Source organism: Molossus molossus, unplaced genomic scaffold (assembly GCF_014108415.1).
Source record: "Molossus molossus isolate mMolMol1 unplaced genomic scaffold, mMolMol1.p scaffold_m16_p_5, whole genome shotgun sequence".
Classification (NCBI taxonomy): Eukaryota; Metazoa; Chordata; class Mammalia; order Chiroptera; family Molossidae; genus Molossus; species Molossus molossus.
The window spans coordinates 38718620-38736675 of NW_023425388.1; the positions used below are offsets into that span (position 1 = coordinate 38718620).

Sequence of the window (18056 nt, forward strand, 5' to 3'; positions counted from 1 at the left end):
GCCAGGTCCATGAGTGTTCTGATGTTTTTGATTATTACTTTAGGACCACAGTATTGCTATAAATAAATTGACCAGGACTTTTCCTTTCCTTGAAGGTGTACAAGGGAGAAGAAGCCACATTCCAGATCTCAGGCCTCCAGACCAACACAGATTACAGGTTCCGCGTGTGTGCGTGTCGTCGCTGCTTAGACACCTCTCAGGAGCTATGCGGAGCTTTCAGCCCCTCTGCAGCCTTTGTGCTACAACGAAGCGAGGTCATGCTGACAGGGGACATGGGGAGCTTAGATGATCCCAAAATGAAGAGCATGATGCCTACTGATGAACAGTTTGCAGCCCTCATTGTGGTTGGCTTTGCAACTTTGTCCATTTTATTTGCCTTTATATTACAGTACTTCTTAATGAAGTAAACAAACCCAACAAAACTAGAGGTATGAATTTAATTAATGCTACACATTTTAATACACACATTTATTCAGATAATCCCCTTTTGAAACCCTTTTGTTCTTTGATTATATACTTCTCTTGTTTTACAGATTTAGCTAAGAAAAAATATCAGTGTTTTGGTGCACCTTTTTGAAATGCAAAACTAGGAAGAGATTAAACTGGATTTTTTTTTTTTTTTAAAGAAAAAAGCAAACCAGATACCAAAAGCTAGCTTTCTTATCTTTCTTTTACATTTTCAGATCTGCCTTTATTCTGTTTTCACTGATGTCTTTTGCAAGCCTGTGATTTTTTTTTCCATGTTACAGTTTAGTAGTTTATATTCACCAGTCACTTCTTATGTCTTGACCATCTATAGCTGTCAACATGAATCACAGTGTGTGTAGTTACCAGGCTAGGATTTCAGTGTTGTTCAGAGTATTGCCACTCAGCAACAACATATAGAAGATGCGTTCACTCAGATAAGGCTGCCCTAAACAACCATATTGTCACTCAGTTATTTAACTGTGTGTTTAGCTCATTTAAATCAAAATGTGTACTTTAAAATGTTTTAATAATCTGTATCTCTTATGATTTTAACACTATGAGCTGCCTGTCTAAGAAATCAAGTAACCAAAATGCACCTATAGATTATGGAGCATTGTAGATTTTACCACGTCGATTCATAGCATAACTTTAAGAGGGCATTGTGCAATAGTTAGTTGTTTCCTTGTTCAGCTATTTGAAAAGCTGCTTTAACTTGTTTGTTGTCTTTGTATATAACTACTTCTAATCTAATCACTAGAGTTATTATATTCTGTTATGTTTGACCAGAGTTATATGACAAGAACTGGTGACAGTTTAGTGCCTCTGCCCGTTGTCCAGTGATTTACACTAATTGTGAGCAATCTTCTTATATGTCAGCTCATTATTTTTGAAAGATTTGCCTTTAGGCTGTTCTTTGAGGTATCAATGAAGTGATTGAATTTCAATACCTTAATTCAGTGCACATAATACTAAGCTAACAACAGATGAAAATTGGTAAAACTCAAAGGAGTCATCCAAATTTGTAGTTCCTATTTTTGTGGGGTTGACCTGGCCATGTGTGGAGAGGGATGGTATTTGGTGGTAAGCACAGGGTGTTTGGGAGTCAAGGAGCCTAGATTCTTTCCCTGGATCTTTGTCACTAACTTGCTGCATGACCTGAACACGTCACTTTACCTCTCTGTGCCTCAGTTTCCCATGCATTAAAAATAAAATAAAATAAAATGGGGATTCTAATGTTTGTAAGTGCTTTGAGATCCTTGATTAACAGGTGCTATTGGAGTGTAAAGTGTTACTCTTGCATGCTTATTTTGAGTCATGAGATAATCAATTTTAACCCAAAGGCATTGGATTATTTATATGAAGTCCATAATGTTCGCGTACCTCAGGGACATTTAAGAGTTGGAGGTGCAAATATATTCCAAAAGGGTGCAACAGACACAAGTGTATCCCCTGCCTTCTGTTTTTGTATATTTTTGCTACTTGGTTTTTCTTGATCATAGCTATTCTGTGCTTGGTCTGTGTTGTCTTAAGATGCAGTATCCTGTACTAGCTTATAATATTCCCATACCAAAGTCATGGGGAAACCAACATTGTTTTGTTTTTGGTTTATTTATACTATATTCTGCATACAGTACTTTAAATGCCAATTACAGTGCAATCTTTATTTATTGTAAAATTTTTTAAATGTACTTATGTACTAATTTTTTCTTGTAGCATGTTATTTTTTTTTTGAGTGTTTTATACTTTTGTAATTTTAGGTCAGTCTTGTTCCTTGGCAACATCTGTAGTATTATCAGTCTTCTGACGTTTTCTTGTGTTTTTAAAGATAAGAGCATCTAGTGCATTAAATGCCAAAAAAAATTAAAAAAAAATAAATTCATTATCAGTGATTGAAACGTTTACATGTACCCAAAAAACCATAATCATCTCTTAAAGAAAGTGCTAAGATTAATGAATTATTCTGTGTGCCTATATTGATGTAGTAAGTACTAGAGAGTTCTGTATTTTGTTATTGACTATAATAATTAGTTTAATTAGCCTTGCAAAGTGATGATATCAAGGTAAATATATTTTTGCCAAAGTTCTGGCCTTCCAAAACATATCCCTCTATTTAAATGTGTATTATATAACCCACTGTAACATTGCATCTGCATTTTCTGAGACAATTCCATGCAGGTGTTTTGGCGAGAAGACATTTTTTAAGCAACGAAGATTCAACTGAGTACAAGAACCTTGTTTGCAGGAAAAAAAAAAAAATGTCCCTTTTTGGAAACACTTTAGAACTGCTGCTATAAAGAACAACTACTCTGAATCGGTTGAGTTTTTTTTAATGGAATAATACTTTAGGCCAAAATTGCTATGACTATTGGATCTTTCTGAGATGTCTGTGCTACCAGATTTAACCACCAGAAAGCAGAGTGTGGGAAACACTAGCTGACGGCACTTTATTTTATTGCTCTCCTTTATTTGGTATTCATTGTAATCCCTTCAGTCAAAAAATTATTACTCTATCCGGCACTGTTTTCTATCACAAATATGTATATGTGATATTGATATATAACTATATATATTGCCATACACATGAACAATAAAATAAAGTGTTATATTAACATTAGCTCTCTGCCCTTTCGCAGTATGTAGGGATGAGTGAGTGGCTTTCGGATGCTCTGTATGTCAGACTCATCAAACTCGTCCCTGACACAAGAAATTCCAGTCATGTGAAGTAAACTGCCCTTTGTCCTCAAAGAAATTGTTTAAAAAGAAAACTTTTGTAAAAGAATTTTTTTTTTTCATATCTGCCTTGTTATCAACTTGAAATGTTGGCATATTTTCTAACTGTGTTTTGTTGGCTACAATAATTCAGTATTCCTGTCAAAATTGAAAAGTGCCCTAACTGAATGTGTTTGAATGTTATCCTTGCACAATTCTTTAAATTTAAAGACAAAATGTTTTACCTCACTGTTGGACATACATTCCAAGCTTTCAACTTTAGGAGAAAAAAAAATAATCATATGTTTTCCTGTATTGTAAATTTTAGACTATTTCATATACATTGTATTAAAACTGCCATATCAATTTTAATGTATAGATTTTGCAAATACTATGCTCTATGTAATACCTAACTGTATCTGTAGTGTATATGTAATATATTTATGCCCAATAAATGTTTTAATTCTTTCTGACTTAAGTAGGGTTCTTCTGCCATGAAGATTGCTTTTGTTGTTGTTGTTACTTTTAAAAACTTAAACCACATCCCAGAAATTGCAATTCAAATGCCTTTAGAGGCTGGGCAGGAGTCATAGTACATGGTGGTTGCCATGCCATTTAAAGGGGCAGCTGCAACCCAGCTCCTACTCTTTGAGGTCCTGTAATCACTATTTGAAAAGAAGTGAAACATTGAAATGCCTTTATGTGGACCAACTAAACTGTGATTGTAGACCATCTATTCTAGGGCCATGGGCTGCCAGTTTGTTTTTTGTCAGTATGTGAGGATAATGTACTTCTTTGCCTAACATGTTATCTGTATGTCAAAACTGAGAAGCCAGGTCTAGGTCTGCTCACCCAGCATCTGACTCCCTCCCATCACCAGCTCCCAGTTTTGACCTCCTTCCCTCTTCCCAGGCTCATTCAACAACAACAACAGCAATAACATGTAGTGGTGTTACTATGTCCATGGTTTCATTGTTATGTTTAGATTGTTTTGCTAGGAATTCCTGCTGTCTTCATTTTTTTATTTCAGGGGTGGGGAGTGTATGGAAGAAACTAATTGCTTATAACTCAGAGCTCACTTATATAAAGAATGGTAGCCATTCTTATGTGTAAGAATGACAAATCGAAGATATCAAAGTTTACATGCTCTCGACACTCCACTGAAAAAATAGTAAATATTTTTTTTTAAGTCACAATCCCCCTCAACTCTGGGAAGAATGGGGGAGAAGTTATTAACACCAGAAGTTTGGAAACCTAACTGGAGAAAGCCGATATCTAATTTATGCTAATTTATCGCGGGAAGTGAACACCAACACATTTTACAAACAGAATGCCCTGAAGGCTCAAAGGGGCAGAAGTCTGTCCTGAAGTGATGATTACAGGGGAGAGGAGATGAAACTAGTATCTACTGAAAACTGTTTAAAATGCCATTAGATCGATAGAGCTCTCCCTGGACAGCTGCCCTTCACCCCTGCAGAGGCAGCCCTACATGTTCATCCTCAGGGGTAAAAAAGGAAGTCCCTGGACTGAGACACTGTCCACAGGTGGGAGTGGAAATACCATATCAAAAACGGAACTAAGTGAACGTAGACATACGAGAGAATATTAGAAGTAGTCTTACCCGAAGAGGGCCATGGGCCCCAAAGAGAGAATTGGTTCAGGTGGACCTCTGATGGCACTGTTCCTTCAAGCGTGGCTGCACAGCGATGTCACCTGGGGAGCTTTTCAAACTCGACCCCCAGCTCATACACTGCAACAATAAAACGAGTATTTGTGGAGCGTCAGTGTTTTTCTCTTTTTTACTTATTTTTTCCTTTTTATCAGATTTATTGGGGTGACACTGGTTAACAAAATTATACGGGTTTCAGGTGCACAATTGTACAACACATCATCTGTATACTGCATTGTGTGTTCACCACCCCAACATCAGTGTTGGCTAAAGTTCCCCAGGTGATTCCATTGTGCAGTCGAGACTGAACCACGGCCCTGAGGTGCAGCTCAGTCAGCAAGCCTCTGTCGGCTCTAATCCTGCTTTACCAAGGGCAGCCTGACACCTGATGGAAGCTGCTATCATGAAGGAACAGTCCAAAAGCAACAACTTGGAAGAATCGGAGGCTAAGGAAAAAGATGCTTCAGAAAACTACCCTGTCTCGGAGAGGTGAGGGAAGATGTCATCGGTAGACTAGGGATAGAAGGCCATGAAAAGGAATGATTGAAAATGGAAACGTTCTTGGACATTAAACATTCAGTCGAAGGGCTGGAAGCTGGAATTAAGACAGTAACCCAGTAGAGCAAAACATCTCCTCGTGCTCGTCCCCATCAAAAGTGCGTAATGGGGTCAGGACTTCCAGGAATGATGGAGTGAGGACTTCTGTTCATCTGCTTCTCCATAAAAGCAACAAAAATCAGGCAAAAGAGTTCTGGAAGTTTCTTTAGAACTCTACAAATTAACCAAAGGTTTATAACAATTGAACCTTGGTAAGAACAGGTTTTGCGGCATTTTATCTCAACCTGCCCCTCTCCCCAGCGACACAGTAGCCTTGAAAACCAGCAGCCCTTGCACCCACTGGAGGGAGCACCTCAGAAGGTCTCATCCGCAGAGCACCGTCACTGTTTAACCTGTCTCAGCTCCGCAGCAAATCCTCATCTGCAGGGAGTCGCCATTATTTAACCTGCCTCCGAACTTATTCTATGGCAAAAACTTTATACCCAGAGAATTTGTTGAAAAATAATCAGTGCAGTTGTTTGACCCCACTCCTAGATTCTGCAGTACCAGTTGGAGCAAACAAGAGCCCGGCTAAAACCGTCTCGATCTGGGAAATGAGATGTCCACAGGGAGCTGTTGAAAGTTAATCACATAGTTCTCAGGGTCTGGAAGGCCAGTGTGTGTGCCAGGCTATGCGCATGCTCAGGAAAGATCTGCGAAGGCCCCGGTTTCCCTTCTGACTGATCTTCAGGCCGGGCGCAAGCAGGGAGGGCGTTGAAGGTGTGCTCCAGTCATCAAGTGACCATTAAACAGAGCAGAGATCCTGGCGGCCAGATGCAAAGAAAGAAGTCCGGAAGGATGCAGTCTGAATTCGGAGCTTGGCTTTATCCTGACAGGGAGTGGGAGGTGATGATCGAGGAGGATTTTAGTCTTAACTACAATATTTTAGCCTTTTAGATGAAAATGCATTTATGCATTGTGTAATAAGAATTCGTTTTATGGTAAACAAAACCATATCAAAGAAATAAGATTTCAACCCCTTTTCTGAGCCAAAGGATAGATAAATGAAGGATGCTTCTTCATCTTTTTCCCCCTAGGACTGAAGATACAGATTGTTTTGTTTTCTGTGCAAACAAGTCATAAAAGAAATGTGTTCAGTCCAGATAAAATTTCTTGCAGATACAAGCCATTGTACGCTTGTGATTTTTCCACCATCGTACTCCCCAAAGGGAGGAAGTGTATAAGAAAACTGGAAGTGGTTAAAGTCACCACCATCTTTCAAATTGTGTAGTTTTTGTCATCTGTGCTAGAGAACGTTGTACCTGGCATATCGAACAAAGATGGATAAGATTAAAGAGGATGTTTATGTTTACATCAGAAACAGAACAAGTAAACAGTAGGGTGCCTCTCAGATGCGGCAGGTAGGGCTGACAAGCAGATGGCTGATGTTGGAGGACAACCAATGCACCGTGCTGCCTTCTAAAATACAGATCGCTCTGCACCACGCACCCCGTTTTAAGTCCGCATCTGCAAATACAGTCTGCTTTTCAGGTGAGAAGGGTTTTGGTTTAGAGAAAGAGAAGGAGTGGGAATAAACATCAGGATCCACACAGAACTGGAGATTGACCTGAAGTAGTAGAACGTGTGTTGCTGATCCCTACCAGCCTCGGTGACCTCCTACCTTCCGTTCTCATGCTCGGGGCCTGAGAATATTCACTTGAGTGAGAATTGCTTTGCTAAAGTTAAGGTGCTTTTGCCCAAACCCTGAAGGTTGTATAATGTTATTTTTGCAGAACTGGAGAAGGGTAAAACAGATTTTGGTTTTGCAGTAGGCGGGTAGGGAGAAAATGAAAGTACAGTGAACTTCTACTGTTTTGTCTGCCACACCCTTCGGGCAGGGGCTACTGGACCCCCCTCCCGCCTCCAGCTCCACCCACTGGGTTCTCCACAGATGCTGTCTTCCAAGGCCTCTTGCCTGGATTTAAGGATGTTTTTCTAGGGATGAGTCTAGCTATTTGGGATTAAGACTCAAGTTAGTTTTGCTCTAAAGTCTGGAACTGCAAGGTGAAAAGCTTGAAAATTTTGAGCAGCTGGTTTTCCCAGTGTAGAAAAAGCCGGTGGTCAGTGAGAGGAAACAATGAAGCTGGCAGAAAAAGGAGCAACGGGGGCAAAGGTGCTAGAAGGGGCGAGGTGAGGCCCAGCTTATGCTGTCCTTAACTTCTCTGGGAAGCTCCCTGCTTTCCTTGTGCCCTTTGTGTCCAACTAGTTGCACTTGGGTTTCTGACACCCGTCACCAGCAGGCTCCCGGCTTGGACAGAAAGCACAACCTAGTTTACGTGGTAAAGGGACTGACTTAAAGTAGGCTGGACATTGTGCAAAACGCACACAACCTCAAAGGTGTTTGTGATGGGAATCCACTCACAGGTGGCCTGTTTCTTTGGTTGTTTACCTTCTAAGCGATAACAGCTTAGGAAAACTCTAGTTTATTTAAAATTTTACTAAAATTAAATTTTAAAAAACGGTGCTGAATTACATATGAGTGAGTGCTTGAAGCGTGTCAAACACTTGAGGTGCATTACCTCTTTTATGACTCCTAACGCTCTGAGGTGAGGGTCGCTAGTCCCTTGAAGTACAGGTGCTTAAATGACTTGGGCATGCCCAGAAGTAAGCGAGTTCACAACCCTGGCATTTAGCAGGGTTGAAATCTTAAGCAAATCATTTGGCCACTCCGGGCCTCAGTCTCTTCCTGTGAAGAAGTTAGTTGAACTGGATTTCAGCAAGGATGAGGAAACATACTCAGACCCCCCACCGCCCCATGCCAGGGAACAGATCAGAAACAGCTGGGACAAGAATGATGCCATGAGCTCTCTTAAAATTAGCAAAGCACCTCTGGGGATTGGGAATTCAGAGCCCTCACAACAATGCATGAATCAGCCTTACTCTCCATCACCTGCTGCCAGGGACCGACTGGGTCCCATGGGTCAGATCCGGCTCTGCTGCTGGATTAGTGAATGATTACTGTGTAACCGAAAGACTCGGTGGCTGAAACAGGAGGCCTTTACAAGCACAGTTTCTGAAAAGACCGCACAGGAGTGAAGAATGCAGGGTGACGAGGACTTGCACAGGTCTGTGCGAAGGAGAGTTCAGGGGCTGTCAGGGAGGCAGGACTGAAGAAAGGCTGTGGTTGGTGGGTTGGTTCCGACTGAGTGACCTGGCAGAGGTTTTGCACTTGACAGACTCGAGGGAAAGTGTTAAACTAGAGGAAGCAACCGAAGAGGCACGTGATGACCTGTGTAGTGAGGGTCCCCAGGAGAGGGAAAGAATGAGGACCGAGTGCACCACCGAAGGACTTAGCCTTGGAAACCAGAAGAGATTGTCTTTATTTTGAAACATATGGTGAGAAGAAAGTACAGGTGGGGCTCAGTGTGGAAATGGAGCAGAGGGTGAGGAGAGGCCAAAACCACGGCAGACCTCGGGCTCATACCTCACCTGTTATCACTGAGGGAGTCATGAATTAAATACAGTTGAAAGTTTAAACTTGTCCAGAGCCCAGATCTTCAACTCCGTAGTGCTTTTCCCCCTAGTATCACCACCTCTTTATTTTTGAATCATCTATCCGCCCTGAGAACACCTACCAACAGCAGCATATCGTTCTAGGCATCAGACTGAATGTCAGGAAGGAAGGAGGCTGTGGTGTCCTGTGTTCCTTAGCACCATCCAGTGAAATCGCAAAGCCTGTCTGGAGGGACATCTAAGCCACACCCCGCCGGGGGCCTGTGCTTGCCTCTGTTTTCCTCTTGCCTTCTGAGGGGCTGCGTCGTGACCACGGAACCAGGAAAAGGCAGTCAGTTCCTCCTCGCCACGTTTCCAGATCGGCCGTTTCTCCTCCTCCACTGTGCCTCCTGAAGTTACGGGGGTTAACAACCGGGCTGTGGGAGTAGAGAGAGACTGTGAACTAGCAGACACCCATCATTCAGTCATCATGAGCAGGGTTGGTCTCAGGGCACGACTGTCAGGCTTCTCATGTCATTATTTGGCGTTCATCACTCCCCCAGCTGATGATTCAGGGGCAGAAATCACAAGCAACGTGCATTCTGGAAGTTAGACCTGATTTATCTATTTTAGTTATGGTAAAGTCCATCTTGTTTTGCTTCCGGTGCTCGAAAGAAGTCCTTGGGTCCTGGATGCCAGGTTTTCTAGTTCAAGAAGTTCAGGTTTGAGGGAGAAGGGGATGGTGGCTGAGAGCCAGGAGCGGGAACGCGCTGCGGAAGTTGGAACCCTGCTCTGCTGTCACTGGCTGCTACTGGTCACACTCCCGATTCCTCCTCGGTGAAACGGAGGTGCACACGCGCACAAGTTGTGTGTTTTCACCACCATGTCCCTAGGACCTGGGACAGTGCGTGGGAAACAGCAGGCACTTAGCAGAGCTTTCTTGACTAGGTAGGTTTACACAGGGAAATCTGAAACATCCGCTGTACAAATTCTGTTTCTCAGGGAATCACCCATCATGGCAGAGAATGACCTGCTCATCTTGTTTGCTTCTTAAAATTTAATTTTGTTTAATAATGATGGAAAATGTTTACGTGATTCCACAGTCAAACCAACAAAAATGTATGCAAAAAAAAAAATGTAGCTTTTATTCTTGTCCTCTCCACTTTCTTCCATTCCTGCCCCTGTAGATAACTGTTTTCTATGTTTGTGTATCTTTATCCTTCTGACTGCCGGTTTCGGGCCTCCCTCCCCCCTCAGGAGTCAACGGGTGATGCACACTTTCCGCAGGTGGTACATTTTAGTTGAAATTACTTTCAAGGACTCAGATTTAAAAAGGCTTAAGGATAATAATACATTTGTTAACCTCTAGTTTTTTTTTTTTCTGTTTTAACATTGGTTTATTTATTTATTTAGTTTTATGGTTGCATTACAGATGTTCACCTTTTGCCCCCTTCGGCCCCTCCACCCCGTCCCACCCTCCTGCCTGCCCCTCGCCCGCTCGTCGTCGTGTGTCCCACAGCGCTCGGCCAGGGTCCTGGGCTGAGGACCCTTGAGCATTGGGGCTGCGGCCTCTGCTCCTTCCTGGGGGGCGGCAGAGGGGTCTGTGGGAAGGAGGAGAAGAGGACACGTGGCCGAGTGACAGCCCTCTCTCCTGGCCTCGGACGCTTTTCTCCTTGGATTTTCCTCCTGTGGGTAGTACGAGCCATATTTTTCCTTAGTACCCTCCTTACCTTTCCATGTCAATAAAACTGATCCCTGGGGTTGAGAATCCTTCCTAACAATCAGGCAGTATCCCAGAGTCGAGTCCGGATTCCTCTGGAGCCAACTTGTATGATAATCCTCAGCAAGTCCGGCACCTGTTAGCGGGACCCTGCTCCTCGGGGTCCCTGTGGGGCAGACGAGGGAGGACGTGCCAGCCCCCTCACTGTGAGCGGGACCCTGCTCCTCGGGTCCCTGTGGGGCAGACGAGGGAGGACGTGCCAGCCCCCTCACTGTGAGCGGGACCCTGCTCCTCGGGTCCCTGTGGGGCAGACGAGGGAGGACGTGCCAGCCCCCTCACTGTAAGCGGGACCCTGCTCCTCGGGTCCCTGTGGGGCAGACGAGGGAGGACGTGCCAGCTCCCCTCACTGTAAGCGGGACCCTGCTCCTCGGGGTCCCTGTGGGGCAGACGAGGGAGGACGTGCCAGCCCCCTCACTATGAGCGGGACCCTGCTCCTCGGGTCCCTGTGGGGCAGACGAGGGAGGACGTGCCAGCCCCCTCACTGTAAGCGGGACCCTGCTCCTCGGGGTCCCTGTGGGGCAGACGAGGGAGGACGTGCCAGCCCCCTCACTGTAAGCAGGACCCTGCTCCTCAGGTCCCTGTGGGGCAGACGAGGGAGGACGTGCCAGCCCCCTCACTATGAGCGGGACCCTGCTCCTCGGGTCCCTGTGGGGCAGACGAGGGAGGACGTGTGAAAGGGATGAGGCAGGCAGCAAGAGACTCATTTCTCCATGAGATTCCGGGTATAATAGTCATGACGCGCCATAAAAGTTGGTCAGTCTTTAGTAAGAGTGCCAGACACCTCCACGGAGATACACAATCTGAAAATCATGGTTCTTTAGTGTAAGTTCCCTCAGTGATTCCATAAATATATATACGTAGCACTTGCATTGTGTCAAGCACTGTTTAAAGTACAGAAAAAAAAAAAATGGTTAGGAACCCCTGACTGTGTGGGTTTAGACTCTAGCAGTGGAGCCAGACATATAAACAGATAATTACTTCTGTGCGATAAATGCACTGAGAGAGGAAAGATCAAGATATTTGTACTATAGGAGCCTAGAGAAAAGACCCCTTGCTGGATGGGGAGGTGGTGCCGGTGATGGAGATTAGGAGGTAATACCTGACATGTGTCTTAAAGAATAAGTAGTCCTGGCTGGTTTGGGTCAGTGGTTAGAGCATCGGCCCTGACAGAGGGATCTTGGGTTCGATTCCTGGTCAAGAGCACACGTTCCTGAGTGTTGCATGTTCGATCCCCAGCCCCAGTCTAGGTCATGTGGGAGGCAGCCAATCAATGTTCCTCTTTCACATGGATATTTCTCTCTCTCTCTCTCTCTCTCTCTCTCTCTCTCTCTCTCTTTCTCCTTCCCTCCCTTCCACTCTCTCTAAAAATCAATGGAAAAATATCCTCGGGTGAGAATTAAAAAAAAAAAAAAAGAATAAGTAAACACTTGGCAACATCGAATGAATGAATGAGTGACTGAGTGAGTGAGTGAGTGAGTGGATGAGCAAATGGTGCTTACCCCATTCCATTGGGTATTAAAGTTTCTGAAAGGCAGAGCCCAGCAAGGAAATGACTCGAGGAAGGAGATGTTTACTAGGGGAATTACCGGCATTCGGTTTCTGAGGATGCCAAATAGGAGATGCGTGAAGAAAACGCAGCCTGGGGGCTGATGGAGAACCTCCCGGTCATGAGAGACTACACCGTATTCCTTGAGGAGCTCATGAGTTACCCTGCTAGAGTGGGGGGTCATGGGAGAGAACTGGCCTGGGCATACCTCAGTGTCGATGGATCACTCTCGTCGACACTTTCTACTTGAGGTCTTTGAAGTCTCTGCAGACAACTTGAGGTTCACATGGTCTCCATGCCTCATTCTAGGTCCCACCCCACAGTCCTCTGGGAATGACGACCCAGCGTTAGTCTACACAAGGGGTTTTATTTTAATCTTAGCATGTTTTCTGTATGGAACTGGACTCAGCCCCAGTCAGCCTTTCTCCCAGGGTAACCGTCACGCTCCGCACGCAGACCTGCTGGTCGGTCACAGGTGTGCTCCTCACCTCCACTCCCGGCACATTTGCTGAGGTGCCAGGCATCTTGCTCGATACTGAAGGACCAGAAGAATAAAGTCCATCTCAACCTAGTACTCTAGGGAGATTCGTGACGGAGAGTGGTCAGGACGTTACTGACTTTGACTACAGGTGAACTTAAGGAATGCACCTTTTGCTCAGAGCGATCCCCCCATCCCTCACCACTGTCTGCACCCTGCACATCCATTACTCCGGTCGTAGTCTACAGTGCCTCTACTGTGTCATACCAATGTATAATTTATAAAGTGCTTTTACTCATCATTTCATTTGATCATCATATGCCTCCTGTAAAATTCTAAATCTGGTATTATCAACCCCATTCGACAAGTCAGAAAAGTGATACGTTCAGTGACAGAACCAGTAACAGAACCCAGTGTTTTTGTGAAACACGCAGAGCCAAGACCAGCTGCCCTTGGCCCACCAAAGAGAGTGCGAGATTTCCCTTAAGGATTGCTTAACGCCCCTAACGATGCCCAAGAAATGTGAGTGTTCATACAGTAAAGAACCCAAGTTTAGAAGACATGAAAGGAAACTCCAAACTGTATCAATGTTTTCAGCTTTTAGTATCAGATATACTCTCAAGCATACTCAATAGGATGCAGTGTACAATCTCATGAGCACAAGAGCGTCAGTGCAGCTGCCTCCCACAACATAGAGCTAGGGAAATCCTCAGAGCCAGCATCTGTCTCTCTTCCCTCTTCTTCCTCTTCCCCTCCTCCTCACCTTCCTCCTCTCTCTCTCTCTCTCTCTCTCTCTCTCTCTCTCTCTCTCTCTCTCATTTTCTCTGCTTAGTCATAAGCCTGGCCCCCTGGTAACTTGGCTTGACATGGCTTAATTTGCCTTAACTACAGCCTTGACTCCATATAATTTCAAATGTCCAGTGTTCAATACCAACTCATCTTGGTTTCTAAGTGTGTTAGTTCAAAATACCAAGAGATTAATCGACCCAAGTCACCTGCCTATGAATGAACTACTCTTGGGTCAAATTACAACCCCTGGTTCAATCACCTGTATCTATAAAGAACTGATTCCCACAGTCTTTGGTGGGGCAGACCCTAGAACATGCCCTAAGCCATGTTTTCGACATAAACTGTTCATTATCACCATATTTCTCTATGTTGAGAATGTTGAGATGATCTCCTAAGAAAAGTATTAAGTATTGGTAAGCATTTTTCCATTGAGTTGAAATTTACATAACATAAAATTAATGATTTCATGTTTACAATTCCATGGCGATTAGCACGTTCACAGTGTTGTGTGGTAAGCCTCTTGTTACCATGTAAACTGCAGATTTTCCATTTCCTGAATTTCCTTTTTTCCTTAAAAATTAAGTAATCAATACATTTTCGGAATATAAGTCACATCAAAATCAATGAATCTGACTGTAAGTGGCTTGTTATACAGAAATCCTCGCTGTGAAAATTGTTGCAAATACAGCAGCAAACCAGGGAGTAATTTACTTTTTCATTTGTGGAAGGAAGGAGCACCTCTATATTTTGAGAGTGGCTCTCCTGACAGAGAGAATACAGGGCCAACAGCCTCTGTTCGTCCTGGAACGGCTGCCCATGGGGACACTCCCTGCAGAGGTGGAACTCCTTTCTCCTGCAGGAGCCCAGTCAGGTGCCACCTCTGCTCTGTCGGGTGAGCCACTGGCCGGTTGCATGGGAGATAGTTTACCTCTGGGATGGGAGGGAATGGAGCCAAGGGAATAAGATAGGAGCTCACGGACACAGAGATGGCTCTGTCAACGTAGGGACAGACGAGCTGCCAGGGCCCTCGGTCTCCCCCAGGAAGGCTAGAAAACACAGGAGACCAAGATTCCCTTGTCCTAACACACATGAAACGTACCTCACGAGGAAGAGATTGGCTCTGCTGAGCTCTGTTGGGCATCCACTGAGCTCTCCGCACACTACAAAGGCAGCCTAAGAGCACAACTCCAGAACCTTGGATTCACGAGCTTGGCCACTTACCAGGTGTTGGATTTGAAGCCACGTATTTAATGTCTTTCGGCCCCAGTTTTCTCCTCGATGCCTCTCTCGATCTCGCACTCCACTCCTAAGACCGACAATGCCCAGTTAGGCGGGGGACTCTCATACGTTGCTAGTGGGTTTATAAAATATTGCAACTACTTTAGAAACTAGCTTGGCAGTTGCTTAAAAAGATAGACATACACCTACCATACAACCCAGCCATTTCTCTCCTAGATATTTACCCAAGAGAAATGCAAACATATGTCCATGCAAGGACTTGCACATGAATTCTCACAGCAGATTTACTTGATATAACACCAAACTGCAAATAACCCAAACATCTCTAAACAGATGAATGGATAAATAAATTGAACTATATACATCCAATGGAACACTATACAGCAATAAGAATAAATGAACTACAGATACATACAACAAAACATATCAATCTCAAAATAATTATGCTGACTGAAAGAAGGCAGAACAAAAAGTAGATACTGTATGATTTCATCTAGAAAATTTAAACGTCTATAAATCTTACTTTGTAGACTATTCTAGAAAATTCAAATAATTCAATAGTGACAAGAAGTAGATCAATGGTCACCTAGGGCCAGGCATGGGAGAAAAGGAGGAAGATAACAAGAGGCCATGCTGAAACTTTGGGGGATGCACTTATGTTCATTGCCTTTATGATAAAGTTTCATGGGCATATGCGTATGTCAATACTTCTCAAACTTGAAACATATGCAGTTTATTGTGTATTTATCACTCTTTAATAATTCTGTTAAAAAAAAAGAAGTTCATGTCGGGAGCTTCGGTGGGAGACCTCAGCTAGTGGTGATGTTTGCAATCGATCTAGAGCTCAGTGGTTCTCAGTCCTGGCTGCGCATGGGAATCACTGGGGAGTGTCAAAAATATTTATGTTTGGGCTCTCCCCTTAGAAGCTTTTATTTAATTGGTTCGGTATGTGACCCTGGCATCGATGTTTGTCACAACCTTCCAGGTTATTCTAATGTAAACCCAGGGTTGAGACTCGTGGCTGTAGGTGAAGATACTGTCAATGAGCCCACTTGGGGAGGACACAGAGGGGCAGCCCTGATCCAGGGAGAGAAGCTCAGAGGAGCATTTCAATAGGGAGAGAGCAGGCTTAGAAATAGAACCCTGGAAGCCGGCCAAGAAGCAACGGGGCAGGGAGGAAGAAAGGCAGGAAGCAAAGCTTGGCGCCACCTGCGTGCAAGGCTGGCCTGCGCTCTGAGGTCGGGACGACAACAAAAGCTGAAGGGGATTTTCATTGGTAGAATTTTGCTGGTGGAACATGTACTTGGCCCGGGACAGGCTATGCTGTGGTAGTGTGGGCTCTTTCTAACACTCGAGCCACGCAGGGACTTGGAGATTCTGCTGCTGTCAAAGTGATCCTGACAGCCTGGGCAGCTGCTGGGGTCCTGTAGGAAAGGTGGCGTCTCCAGCCGCGCCCAGACCCCTGAGCGAGAGTCTGTGTTCTAACAGCATCCCCAGGTCATTCAGACACACATTACAGTTTAGTAAGTGCTGTCTGGATCTTAATAGAAAGGCAGCAAAGTGTTAATTGAGGGAGATCAAGTTTCTCCTTTTAATAAGAGGATGTGTTATGGCAGAAGTTTTACTGTTTTGTCTCAGATCCTCCACAACCAGCTCTGTGGTCCCTCCTATTTTTCTCTGTGTTTTCCAGTCTAGGGTGGCCTTTCGTTCACGAATAGAGAGACATATGACTTGAACCCCCCGTTCCTTCAGGTCTGTGCTTTGCAGGGAAATAAATCAGGGTACGGGGATAGGTGCTGTTTTGTCAGGCTGCTCGGGGAAGATTTTCTGATATTTGAGCAGAAGGCTGAAGCAACTGAGGGTTTCAGTCGTGTACATGAGCATCTGTGATGAATGGAAGGGCATTTCAGGCTGGGAAACTAGAGAAGGAAAGAAAATAGCATAAAGGCCATGAAATGGTTAAGTAAGTCCGGCTGGTGTGGCTCAGTGGTTGAGTGTAGACCGATGCGCCAAGAGGTTGCCAGTTGGATTCCCAGGCAGGACACATGCCCAGGTTGTGGGCCAAATCTCCAGTGGGGGGGCATGCAGGAGACGGTCAATCAATGTTCTCTCTCATCGATGTTTCTCTCTCTCTCTCTCAAATCAATGAAGGAAAAAAATTTTTTTAAAAAGTGGTTAAGTTATAGTCAATACATTTAATAGAATACTATATAGACATTAAAAAGGGGATCCCGCCCTGGCCGGTTTGGCTCAGTGGTTAGAGTGTTGGCCCGAGGATCAATGAGTCACTGGTTTGATTCCAGTCAAGGGCACATACCTCAGTTGCGGTTCATCCTCAGCCCTGGTCAGGACGTGTGGGGGGCAATCGATTGATGTGTCCCTCTCACATCGGTGTTTCTCTCTCCCTCTCCCTTCCTCCCTCTCTATCTGATGATAATAGGAAAATATCCTTGGGTGAGGTTTGAGGAGAAAAAAAGGTGATCCCTACTAGTACTCTGTGACATGGAAAACTTTCCTTAATTTCTTAAATTAAAAGCAAACAAGTATATAGCTTGTCTTACTGATATAAAGGGGTGTGTGTGTGTGTTGCTTACCTGTGTGTGTGGGGGGGGGGGGGCGTGCAATGTATGTATAGAGAAATGTCCAGAAAATTGGTCACAAAATGTTAATCATGATAGTTTTTTGAAGGGTTCAATTTACAGTGAATTTTAAAGTTTTTTCAGACATACACAAAAATAAAGATGGTCCCATGGTATTTATTACTTGTCTCGCCAGAATGTAAATTCTATGAAAGCAGGAACTTTGCTTTGTTCATTACTTTACCCCTATTATCTGGGTACATAGTAGGTATTTAATAAATATTTGATGAATAAATGAATAAAAAAAAAAAGGAGAAAATGCAGAGCCTGTACAGGGACCTAGCTCGTAGGCAGGCGGATCCTATAGACACCTGGACAGATCTGACTGGGCAGGGGCTGGACTCACAGCATAAAACTTCGGACTTGATTCTTCAGGAAATGGGAAGCATTTGCTCACTGAGATGAAGGGGTGGTGGATGGACGTTGTGTGATCTGTCACCAATGATAACCTGAAGGATGTTTTTCTTCATCTCTTGCTACAAGCAAGCAAGCAAGCAGTAAATGAAACAGTCTCCATGAATACACAAGGTACTCAGATGTCTCCTTTGGAGCTGCTGATCGATGGAGACTTTGGAGCCAGCGAAGTCTCTGGGGCTCGACATGCACTTGCTGGTTGACAGAGGTCCTGAAGACAAAGCGGAGACGCCTCCATTTCCCTGTTCCAATCTGCCTGCCACCATGGTGGGAGGGAACATGAATGGCCCAGGAAG

At 44.3% G+C, this 18056-nt stretch overlaps 1 protein-coding gene across 5 annotated transcripts in view; it reads left to right on the plus strand.

The window, feature by feature from the left end:
- Positions 1-3655, plus strand: part of FNDC3B (fibronectin type III domain containing 3B) — a 337457-nt gene extending 333802 nt beyond the window's left edge. For all 5 annotated transcript variants that reach the window (XM_036243400.1, XM_036243404.1, XM_036243403.1 and 2 more), the window contains one exon: positions 96-3655. In XM_036243400.1, coding sequence (XP_036099293.1) covers positions 96-407 — 312 coding nt within the window. In that variant the 3' untranslated portion in view covers positions 408-3655. The remainder of the gene's footprint in view (positions 1-95) is intronic.
- The last annotated feature ends 14401 nt before the right edge of the window (positions 3656-18056 follow it).